The sequence below is a fragment of the Acartia tonsa genome, chromosome 9 (genome assembly GCF_053477335.1).
Source record: "Acartia tonsa isolate MP-2025a chromosome 9, ASM5347733v1, whole genome shotgun sequence".
NCBI classification, from domain to species: domain Eukaryota; kingdom Metazoa; phylum Arthropoda; class Copepoda; order Calanoida; family Acartiidae; genus Acartia; species Acartia tonsa.
This window is the reverse complement of record NC_137268.1, coordinates 27136830-27148912: the sequence shown is the minus strand read 5'-3', so window position 1 is coordinate 27148912 and position 12083 is coordinate 27136830. Positions and strand designations below refer to the sequence as shown.

The window sequence follows — 12083 nt, the reverse complement described above, 5'->3', positions numbered from 1 at the left end:
TTTACAATTGTGCTAAGAATTTATTTTAGAAATAGCAATCTAACAAAGATGAAATATTTCATCATAAGTCAGACATAGACATCCAAGCTTATTTTCTTGATAGGAGGGGGTTGGGGTGTTCAATACCAGTAAGATTAAATTTGTTTTTGAGGAAAGAGGAGATTAGGTAAAATAGTAAAATTTCACCAACCTCACCACATCAACAACAAAAAAATAATAAATAAATATTCTTATTTTTTATGGTTGAAAGATTCTTTTAAATTATGGTTTTAAAAAGATTTCTAATCCTAACCAGGGACAAGAAAATCACTGTGATGGAAATTAAAACAAATCTCAGGTCAGATTAACAATAAATATATGACTGAAATATTTTAAAAGTAGATAAATTCTTTGACAACCATGATATCTGAAAGGACAAAAGACGATAAATTGATTTACATACATTCCATTTTTTAGTTTTGTTATGCAATGCATGTAAGCTATAGCTTTTGCATAGCTGTCATCCTAATTGGGCCAACAACAAAAAGTTAGAACCGGATTTAATAAAGGGAAAAGGTCTGGGTTTTTCTGGCAGACAAACACACATCCTGCTTCTATTTATAACTAAAATTTAAATTTATGTATTGACACCCCCCCTTACCCCCCCCCCCCCCCAATTCAGTGCCCCTAACCTTACATTAGTATTGGTAAAAAAATGAAACCTTCCCAGCGGCATAATAGTTTTATAATTCTGAAATAAGCACATTTTTAACCCGCAGTTATGGCTCAGTGGTTTAACCTCCCCTTATCTGTTGGGGAGGTGTCGGGTTTCTAAAGATGTAAAATTAGTACCTACTTCTGCTCTTTTAGGCGTTAGAGATTGGAGTAAGAGTAGGGGGAAGCCTTAGCCCTAAATCAGGTATGCATGGGTGGTCCTTGACATGGTGCACTAATGATCAAAAAACGCTGCAAGGTTGATTTAAAAGTCCTTGTGGACTAGCATTGTGTAGTAGCTCACTTGTTAGTTTAACGACTAGGAGTCATGCTTGGATCCAAGGTTGATTGAAAAGTCCCCAGGATTTGATTCAGCGTCACGTTCGTGCTCTGGTTGCATTAATTGTCGCAATGACACCGTGTCCAAAAGATCACGAAACCTTAACTCTCCACCCATAAGTTTGAAGTGTAAATTACCCACAAGTCCTAATTAAAGTGTCAAGGAAATTGATGGGAAGGATGCAACTCGAATCCGCGTCATACCAAAGACGTTAATAATGGTATCTACCAGCTTTGTTCGGCACATGACATTAAAAAGTAGAGTAGGTGGAATGCTTTGGTCCAATAAATATAAATAATTAGAAATAAGTAAGGGAACAACGAATAATTAATTCTCGCATAGCATTATAAACAGCTTTCTGCGGATATAAAATGTACAATAATAGGATTTTAAAAACTGGTTCTAATCTTATTATTGTACATTTTATATTCGTAGCAAACTGTATATATTACGATGCTAGACATAATTTTTCATTTTGGCTGAGAACCGATCCTAATCCACCGAATAAAAATCTATGCGCTCTAACGTTTTCAAAATAAACCAACCATAGAAAAGATGTTCTAAGGCCCAAAGACCTAGAAAACAAAAAAAAAATATATTTTAGACCAATTGTCCCATACCTATATTCCTGTAAAGTACACAAAATATACACTGCTATCTAAGGTGTTTGTTTATCAGATTTGGGAAATGTAACAGGTTTTCTTTTTGAAAACTAATAGGCCATAATAACAGAAAACAAAAAGTTTATCAGCAGTGAATATATAAAATTAATTCTAAAATTTACCCCTACTCCAACAATTTTGGAGGGGGTATTTACCACCCCCCCCCAAAAAAAAAAAAATGGTGGGGGGGGGGGGGGTGCAAGGCTAACCAAAAATAAAAGTTAATGGCATCTGTCTGAAAGTTGAAAAACAACTTTTATCAACAGTGAATGTATAAATATTGAACATTATACTTATACGTTTTTCTAAACAAAGCTTTCTATAAAATATGGTCTGACCGTTCGTCCGTACATCCGTCCGTCAGTCCGTAACAGAGAGCCCTTCTCGTTAATTTTAATTGTACAAGCTCTTTTAAACATGGTTATTGGGATTCCTGTTATAGTAAGGCACGATTTAGAAAGCGAACAACTTTATGATTGGTCCTTTTTAAACATGATGATTTCTAGCTTTAGTTTTCCTTGGATAACAAAGTATATCTTATGTGAATCATCTTAATAGTTTGTCCAAAAATGTATTTAAGTAAGTCCATCATGTGATAAGTAATTTTTGGGATATAAATTAATACGAAATTTTTACCTATATTTCTAATTTAAATGAATTTTTATTCCTTTTTTTCTTAATGTCTGATTGTATGACATATGGATATATAACAGTTAGGGAGTTAAATCCATTTTTATAGAAGCAGAAATATAATCTATGATTATGGTTTGGTCTCTCTTGTTAAAGATATCTTCACCAAGAGAGGCAAAAGTGGAATCTTAAATTTCAAAAATCATATCGGCGTTGAAGATATCTTCACCAAGAGAGGGGAAAGTGGAATCTTACATTTCAAAAATCATATCGGCGTTGAAGATATCTTCACCAAGAGAGGGGAAAGTAGAATCTTACATTTCAAAAATCGTATCGGCCTTGAAGATATCTTCACCAAGAGAGGGGAACGTGGAAAGGTAGATTACAGTTTTAGAGGGTCCAAACCATAATCATAGATTATATTTCTGCTTCTATAAAAATGGATTCAACTCCCTAACTGTATAAAGCTTGGCTTTTATGTATGTTATCATCCTTGTTGATATTAGTCGTGGCCAGTTTTTCTGCCCTTGGAATTAGATTATTATCAGGATACGGTGTTATTACATTAATACAAATTAAATAATTCCTACTCTCAAGAATTGTTTGTAAAAGTGGATTTTGGTAGTAAAATAAATAGGAAACCTTTTAATTCTCTATATATTTTCAGTCTTAAAGGCAGAAATTTCACAGATAGTCAAATATTTTGCTAAACTCCCCCAAAACTCGACACACACATTTCGTACACCTTAACTTCAAGTTAGTATACGGATTTAGGTCAAGAAGGCGTTTTACGTACTCTACATTCTTAAAGTCAAATGTCCACTGTCCACAAAATACACACTATTTTTAAAAGCGAAGCTTTTCTATAATTAGGGTCGGTCCGTCCGTAACGGATAGCTTTTTTCGTTAATTTAGGCATGTTAGAATTGTCCTATCGATTTCAAATTTTGCATGGTGATTCCTTTAGCAGTTAGGTACGATTTAGAAAGCGTAGCAACTCTATAATAATTACCAAAATGTCCGTACGTCCATTTTAAACATGTTGATTTTTTTACTTTTTTAACATCAAATTTTTATGTGATCTAATTATCCAATTGATCTGATTTTTGGTATATTGATTCCTGGGACAACAAAGTATAATGTAATAAACGAAGCAACTCTATAATCAAGTCCTAAAAATGTAAGTATGTCCATAAACATTATCCTGTATCAAGCAGTTTTTTAACAAATTCACTCACAATTTTGCTTTGACTCTTATACATTTATATTAGGATTATTCAGTTCTGAAACTATACAAGTGTTAACGTCCGTTTGTCCTACCGTTTCAGTGCTTCGCTTTTATGGATGTTGTCATCCTTGTTAAAGTACTAATATTTTTAAAAAGATAAGCTTTTCTATAATAAGGGTCGGTCCGTCCGTCCGCCCGACCGTCCGAGATAGTTAGCTTTTATTCGTTAATTTAGGCATGTTAGAATTGTCCTATCGATTTCAAACTTTGCATGGTGATTCCTGTAGTAGTTAGGTACGATTTAGAAAGCGAAGCAACTCTATAATCGTTACCAGAATGTCCCTACGTCCATTTTAAACATGTTGATTTTTCTACTTTTTTAACAACACATTTTTATGTGATCTAATCATCCGTTTGATCTGATTTTTGGTATATTGATTCCTGGGACAACAAAGTACAATATTATAAGCGAAGCAACTCTATAATCAAGTTCTAAAAATTTAAGTATATCCATAAACATTATCCTGTATCAAGCAGTTTTTCAACAAATTTACTTACAATTTTGCTTCGACTTTTATGCTTTTATATTCTGATTATTCAGTTCTGAAATTATACAAGTGTTAATGTCTGTTTGTCCTACCGTTTCAGTGCTTCGCTTTTATGGATGTTGTCATCCTTGTTTAATTTAATTCTTAGGATGGATTTATACTATTTTTCAGTCGCAGTCGCCAGTAATATAATATAGAATTGGTTGGTGGGTATTGTGACAGGTCTATTTAAGTCTTATAAGTATTTATGCCTTTTAAAGGATGACCAACCAATAAAATAACTTATATTCTAAATGTTTATTGGTAAAATTTCAGTTTTTTATCTTAAATAGCAGCTAAAAAATCCATTTTCCCCCATAGCATGACAGTTGAACAGACAAAGTGAATTATAGAAAAGCTACACTACCAATTATAGAGACCTTTACTAGTATTAGACACCACCCCCCCCCCCCTAAACACTCACTGGATTGAAGTGTATCAAGCAAATCTTCATTAACAAGGATGACAACATCCATAAAAGCGAAGCACTGAAACGGTAAGACAAACGGACATTAACACTTATATAGTATCTGAACTGAATAATCAGAATTTAAAAGTATTAGAGTCGAAGCAAAATTGTAAGTAAATTTGTTACAAAACTGCTTGATACAGGATAATGTTTATAGACATACTTACATTAATGGACTTGATTATAGAGTTGCTTCGCTTATGATATTGTTCTTTGTTGTCCCAGGAATCAATATACCAAAAATCAGATCAAACGGTTAATTAGACACTTGAAAATTTGTTGTTAAAAAGTAAAAAAATCAACATGTTTAAAATGGACGTACGGACATTCTGGTAATGATTATAGAGTTGCTACGCTTTCCAAATCGTACCCAACTACTACAGGAGTCATCATGCAAAGTCAATCGATAGGACAATTCTAACATGCCTAAATTAACGAATAAAAGCTATCTATCTCGGACGGACCGACCCTAATTATAGAAAAGCTTCGCTTTTGAAAATGTTTATATGTCTTTTGTTGAGCGCATGACCAATCAGACAAAGTAAGTACATGGATGCTCTGTAGGAAAAGGGAACCATCCCAAAATATCAGCAATCTACTTTTTATAGCAGCAGAGAAAATAAAACAATATATAAAAATTTAAAATAAAGCTAATTAAAAAGAGGCACGTAAAATGTTTTCTCGTATTCATTTGAATCCGGTGGATAGGAACCGGTTCTCATGAATACGAAAAAACTATGTCTAGCATCGTATTATATCCAGTTTTCTACGAATATAGAAATGTACAATCATAAGATTAAAACTAGTTTTTTTAGCCGGTGCCTCCGGCACCCCGGGGCTAAAAAAACTAGTTTTAATCTTATAATTGTACATTCTATATCCGCGGAAAGCCGTTTATAATACGATACGAGAAATAACTATTCTTTTCAATCTATGTTGACATCAGATGTTTACCAAAATATTCGCTAGGCGGCGCGTTGGAATTTTCGGTTATTTCTCTTTGGTGGTTGGTGGTAACGTCCTCCAAAAAGCTATAAACCTTCCCAGGACCTTTACAGGATTAAAAGCTATCCAGTAAAAGAGAATCATATTGGTTCAGCAATTAACGAGATCTTTTGTTTAAACACGAGATACTGTTAAGATCTCAGTAACCACTGAACCGATTGGGCTTTACTCTTCAGGGAATATACCTACTGGTCTTGTGATGGTTTTAAGCTATTTTCTTGGGGGGTGATACATCCACAACCTCCCCCCCCCCCAAAAAAAAAAAAAAAAATAAACTTATCCACAATTTTGATTTTGGTAAACAAAAACAAATAAAAAGTAAGGTAAATCTTTGAATGTAAAACATAAAAACAAAAGTTTATCTGTAGTTGGGATCTCCCTAACCGCTGAACCAATATTGTTCTCCTCAACACTTTATCTTCTGCCAGATCCAGAGATGTTTTGTTACTTTTTTTGGTGGAGGGTACCGTCCCCCTTCCAAGAGAAATCACCCTTTATACAAACTCTTTTCCGTACTTATTCCATTTTAAAACTAAAATATTAAGTTTAGGTTCGACTTCCCCACCTTTTATTTGCCAAAAGTACCCATAGAGTCATCTAGAGGCGAATCCCCGAATTTTTTGTCCATAAATTAAGTATGTATATATTTACAATGTTAATTAATTTTAATGAATAAAAAACACTTAGGCAGGTTGCATTTATTTAAATAGTTTCTAAAATATACTAAACATGATTTATATATTTATATGACTGAATGAATTCTCATTTTTAGATAAATAACAAAAAACTGTATCAAAAAAATTACAAACAATCATTTTTAAAAGTTGTATGTCTAACCCATGCAGGGGGCCTGAACCTGCGGTGCAATTGCCCTGCAGGGCTACCCTGTACCCAATATAACCTAACCTAACCTTGATAACCTAACCTTAGCTTGATAATAAATTTAAAAAATTTCTATACAAAAGACGACATTTTACAAACGTCCAAATTTTGTAACTTGCAGTGTATTTTCTGCAGAAAAATGTCAAAGTTGGGCCAAAATTATAACAAAACTGGTTTTAATCTTGGAATTTTTAATTTTAACTGTTTCTTTTAAAATACGAGGAATAAAATTTCGTTTTCTATTTAGGAATAAATTTAACTAATTTTTAATTCACGTTAGTTGAGGTTAGATTTGGTTAGCCCAGTAGGGTTAGCGCCTCCCGCAGGGATTAGAAATAGAATTTAAAAAAAGGAATAACAATTTCTTATTGCACAACCAAGCTTTTTTGTAATAGTTATTTAGCGTATCGTATTTTAGAAATCTTCTCGCGGATAGTAAACTAACAATAATAAAGATTAATTCCAGTTTTATAATTTCATAATTCTTTTGTAATATTCGTGGAAAATTGTCTATAATACAATACGATTCTGGATTTTTTTGAGCATGGCTTAAAACTGGTTCTAATCCAGCGGATATCAATTGGGTTCGAAGCCATACTAAAAAAATATATTATTTATATTTTACTAAAAACAATCTAAAGAAGGTGTATCAACTTTTTTTTTATAGCTAGCCGGTTCTTTTAGTAAGTAGTAGATGTAAAATTTTTCATAGAATTCAGATATGCAATCGGTTTTTTTGTAGACCTCTTATTTTTTAAGTAATTTAAGTTTTTTTAAAAAATAATTAAGTCGGTTTTAAGGTACTAAAACGCAACAAAATAAAAGAAGAAAATGGCCAGTAAGAACAAAAATAGTAAGATCTTTAATTTGACACCTTACTTTTAAAATTCTGTTGAGTAATTATTGAAAAAATCTATTTTTTTAACCTTTGTTTAATAAAAACTTTAGACCTAAATATTTTCTCCAACAGACATAAAAAACATGGGTTCATATATACCTTTAGAATCAGAAAAATATTACGAATCCATTGTAAGCAAAATTGAAAAAAAGTAAAAAAATAAAAAAATAAAAAAATGGCCAATTGTATTTTTTGTTCTGGCAACACTATCGTCTTCCCTTTTTTTACCCCCTCTTTACCCCCTCTATACCCCCTTCCCATTTTTATACTCAATTCAAAAGTTAAGACGTTGCCTGTACAATATAATATGATATTTTCATATAATTCCTTTTATTGTAGTTTATATACTATATTGTAAACTTTTTTTTCAATTTTGCTTACAATGGATTCGTAATATTTTTCTGATTCTAAAGGTATATATGAACCCATATTTTTTTACTTGTGAAATGGTAAAATTGAGTTCAAAGTTTTTATTCTCGTGGGTTTTAAAAAATTGATTTTTTCAATAATTACCTGACAGAATTGAAAAAGTAAGGTGTCAAATTAAAGATCTTACTATTTTTGTTCATAATGGCCATTTTCTTTCTTTTTTTTGTTGCATTTTAGTACCTTAAAATCGACTTAATTTTTTTTTAAACTTAAATTACTTAAAAAATAAGAGGTCTAGCTTTAAAAAAAAGTTGATACAACTTCTTTATAAAAAAAAATTATCGTCTTCTTTTTTCGCCGCCTTTAATCAATGTAGACACTCCGTTACTAGCCGTCATAAGGTACTCAAAGGATGTATTTGATAATGGAATCTTTCTAGCATTCTTGTGCACCCATAACATGTTGTCCCAGATGTTCTTCAAACTAAAATAAACAAGATTAAGTAGTGCAGCTTCAGTAGGGTGGTGTCTCATCCCCCTGGCAAAATTAAAGGGGTTGGATACACCTCCCTATGTGTTAGACCCCCTACACCCCAATTGAAAAAGGTAGACATCCAATGAGAGTGTCAAGGTTAAAAGCCGCACATCCTTAAAAATTTAAGGGGGTTGTTCAATAAGCGCTCAGCAAATAATGTCGGACGACGTAAATCTTGCATACCAGCTGAAAGTTCAGATAAAATTAAGGACAAAGCGTTGTTATCGCGTAGCTGTCAGCCAAACGTTAGCCAGCAGTAATTCCCTCCCCTCCAGGATTAACAAACAGGCCAATAAATGAGTCTATATTAGCAAACTAAATTAACGACAAATTGTCAATGTATCCACGTGTATCCTACTATCGGCTTTGCCCCTAGCCTCTAGGGGCTTTGTCCCCAGAGGTAATTCGAGAAAAAAATTAGGTACCAGTGGTGGTGCGACAACCAAACTTTTAATTACCTGTCTAAAAAATGTGAGTTTTTTTTTTTGGGGGGGGGGGGTTGTCCACGCCCCCAAGAAAAAGCTTAAACCACCGCAGGACCAGTAGATATATTCCATTATAAGAGTATAATCGAATCAGTTCAGTGGTTACCGAGATCTTAAGCTTCAGACGGACAGACACCAAGCTACTTTGTATTATAGATATCCATTTATAACAATCTTACTTTTTCCTAATAACTGGTCCTCGTTTGTGTGGCTCGTAGGCAGTATAACCAGCCTGGTACAGACCCTGAAATTAATAACATTTCCATAATTCTATAATTCACTTTGTCTGTCTGTCTGTCCGTGAGTAATGCCAAAAGGGAAATGTAATTTTCAACTCTGCTATTTGAGATAGACAGCTGAAATTCTAAGTAATTATTCCCTGTGCCAAGGAGCAACAAGTAAATAATTTTCTTTGTCCGTTAGTCTGTCGCTCAAGCTTCTTATGCAGGAACACTTTTTTAATGATTTCATCAAAACATAGTTGTCGTATATTCTCTTTGTCTTTTTATGACAACTGAACATCTGCTCTACAACTCACTTTGTCCGTTCGTCAATCCATGAGATTGGATTTCCTGTTTTACTATTGGTTTAATAAGGAATTGTTCATTTAATAATAATATTTATTAATTGGAGGCCTAAAATGATGCTAACTATGCTCCCCTGGATAAATAATATACTTGTTAATATCCTCTTTATATTCTTTCCATTTTTTCTAAATTACAAAAATATATTCTGTTTAACCCAACCTAAACTAAAAATATTAAAGAAGTTGTATCAACTATTTTGCTTTTTATTTAAGATAGCTCGCCGGTCCTTTCAGTAAGTAGTAGATGTAAAATTTTTCATAGAATTCAGATATGCAATCGGTTTTTTTGTAGACCTCTTATTTTTTAAGTAATTTAAGTTTTTTTTAAAAATAATTAAGTCGGTTTTAAGGTACTAAAACGCAACAAAATAAAAGAAGAAAATGGCTAGTATGAACAAAAATAGTAAGATCTTTAATTTGACACCTTACTTTTAAAATTCTGTTGAGTAATTATTGAAAAAATCTATTTTTTTAACCTCGGTTTAATAAAAACTTTAGACCTAAATATTTTCTCAAACAGACATAAAAAACATGGGTTCATATATACCTTTAGAATCAGAAAAATATTACGAATCTATTCTAAGCAAAATTGAAAAAGTTTTATAAAACTATAATAAAAAAATAAGTTTATTTTAAGAATAATAATTTTCGGCTTTAAAGGGTTAGCTTGAACCAAACCTGAACTAAACCTAAACAAAAGACGATGCAATGTAGCAGATATTTTTTAAACACAAGAAACAATAATGTATTTTTAACTGCATTGTTTTGAAGTTTATAAACAGACTGATGCATATTTGTTCATAATTTTTCATTCTTTACATGTTCTTTAATATCACTATATTTATTGTAGTATCTATTGTATATATTGTATGAACGTTCTCCTTTTTTTCTGGCAATTCTATAGGTTAATTTTATAGGTTGAGTTTCCCGATTCGTCAATTTTTGCGATTTGTGATTGGCTAGTTTAGTAGTTACAATTCTTAAAATAAACTTTTTATTTTTTCTATTTTTTATTACAATTTTTTTAAACTTTTTCAATTTTGCTTAGAATGGATTCATATTATTTTTCTCATTCTAATGGTATATATGAACCCATATTTTTATGTCTGTATGAGAAAATATTTAGGTTTAATGTTTTGATTAAACCGAGGTTAAAAAAATAGATTTTTTCAACAATTACTCAACAGAATTTTAAAAGTAAGGTGTCAAATTAAAGATCTTACTATTTTTGTTCATACTGGATATTTTCTTCTTTTATTTTGTTGCGTTTTAGTACCTTAAAACCGACTTAATTATTTTTTTAAAAAACTTAAATTACTTAAAAAATAAGAGGTCTACAAAAAAAACGATTGCATATCTGAATTCTATGAAAAATTTTGCATCTACTACTTACTGAAAGAACCGGCTAGCTATCTTAAATAAAAAGCAAAATAGTTGATACAACTTCTTTGTATTGTTTCATTTGCCTATAAATGGGGTATTCCTAAACAAAAAAAACTGGATAGGAATATCATTCTCATTTAAACAAAAAAATTTTATGCTAAAATGTGGTTTAATTTTGGTTTTTTATTTTCATTTTTCTCCCTGAGGTAGTCATTTATTTCCCTGAGGTAATTATGCTTTCTTTTAGTAATTACCAAAAATTCTAAAATCTTTAAAAAAAGATTAAAAATCTTCAAAAAAAAATTCAAAAATCTTCTAAAAATATTTTCATATAAATATGACTGTATAGACATGGCCTGGGAACTTCAGTCGTGCGAGGATTGTGGTGCAGAACTGAGATTCTGTTCACCGGTTGCCATCGAGGCTTGTGGTGCAGAACTGAGATTCTGTTCACTGGTTGCCATTGAGGCTTGTGGTGCAGAACCGAGATTCTGTTCACCGGTTGCCATCAAGGCTTGTGGTGCAGAACTGAGATTCTGTTCACCAGTTGCCATCAAGCTTGTGGTGCAGAACTGAGATTCTGTTCACCGGTTGCCATCGAGGCTTGTGGTGCAGAACTGAGATTCTGTTCACCGGTTGCCATCAAGGCTTGTAGTGCAGAACTGAGATTCTGTTCACTGGTTGCCATGCTCAAGAAAAAATGACTACCTCAGGGAAATAAATGATTCCTCAGGTATATAAATGATACCTCAGGGAAATAAATGATACCTCAGGGAAATGAATGATACCTCAGGGAAATAAATGATACCTCAGGGAAATAAATGAATACCTCAGGGAGAAAAAAAAGAATATTTACATCCACTATTTAAGGGGTCGTTCATGTGAGAATGAACTTGTATATAGTTACTGGATGTTATTTGGTATTGAAGCAAAGCTTTTTACAATTTAGACACGAGTCCAACCTCTCTATATGCTAGACTAACCTCCAAAATGTTTTCAAAATCGGGGCATTCGTCATCATAATTGTTATAGATGAGCATCCACTCCATCATAATGTACGGAATAAACACTTTCTGAATTATCATATTTCTCTAATTTAGTAAATCCTTAAAATAAAGTAACAGGATGTCAGTATGTTTGTACCAAAGGATCTCGCTAACCACTGATCTGATCGGGTTCTCCTTAATATGGTAGCTTCTCATAGGTACCGGAAGGCTTATAACTATTTAGGAGGAGGGTACCCAAGAGAAATCGCCCCTAGAAAAATTCCACTTCCCCCCCCCAAAAAAAAAAAAATCTAAATAAAAAAAATGGTTTTTGGGATACAACTCC

General features: G+C 32.3%; 2 protein-coding genes across 2 annotated transcripts in view; one reads left to right on the top strand and one right to left on the bottom strand.

The window, feature by feature from the left end:
• LOC145327805 (uncharacterized) overlaps window positions 1-12083 on the top strand; it is a 66720-nt gene that overhangs the window by 26023 nt on the left and 28614 nt on the right. The gene's annotated exons all lie outside the window — the stretch shown is intronic.
• LOC145327803 (uncharacterized) lies at window positions 8071-11836 on the bottom strand. Its single transcript, XM_080171352.1, has 3 exons — window positions 11735-11836; window positions 8962-9026; window positions 8071-8246 (listed from the first exon to the last, which is right to left on the bottom strand). Exons 1-3 carry the CDS (start codon window positions 11834-11836, stop codon window positions 8102-8104), a joined length of 312 nt encoding a protein of 103 aa, XP_080027478.1. The 3' UTR covers window positions 8071-8101.

Coding starts and splice junctions, on each gene's coding strand:
- LOC145327803 (XM_080171352.1), bottom strand. CDS start 11,836: ATGATAATTCAGAAAGTGTTTATTCCGTACATTATGATGGAGTGGATG. Junction 9,027..11,734: donor ATTTTGAAAACATTTTGGAG/GTTAGTCTAGCA, acceptor TATTAATTTCAG/GGTCTGTACCAGGCTGGTTA. Junction 8,247..8,961: donor GGACCAGTTATTAGGAAAAA/GTAAGATTGTTA, acceptor TGTTTATTTTAG/TTTGAAGAACATCTGGGACA.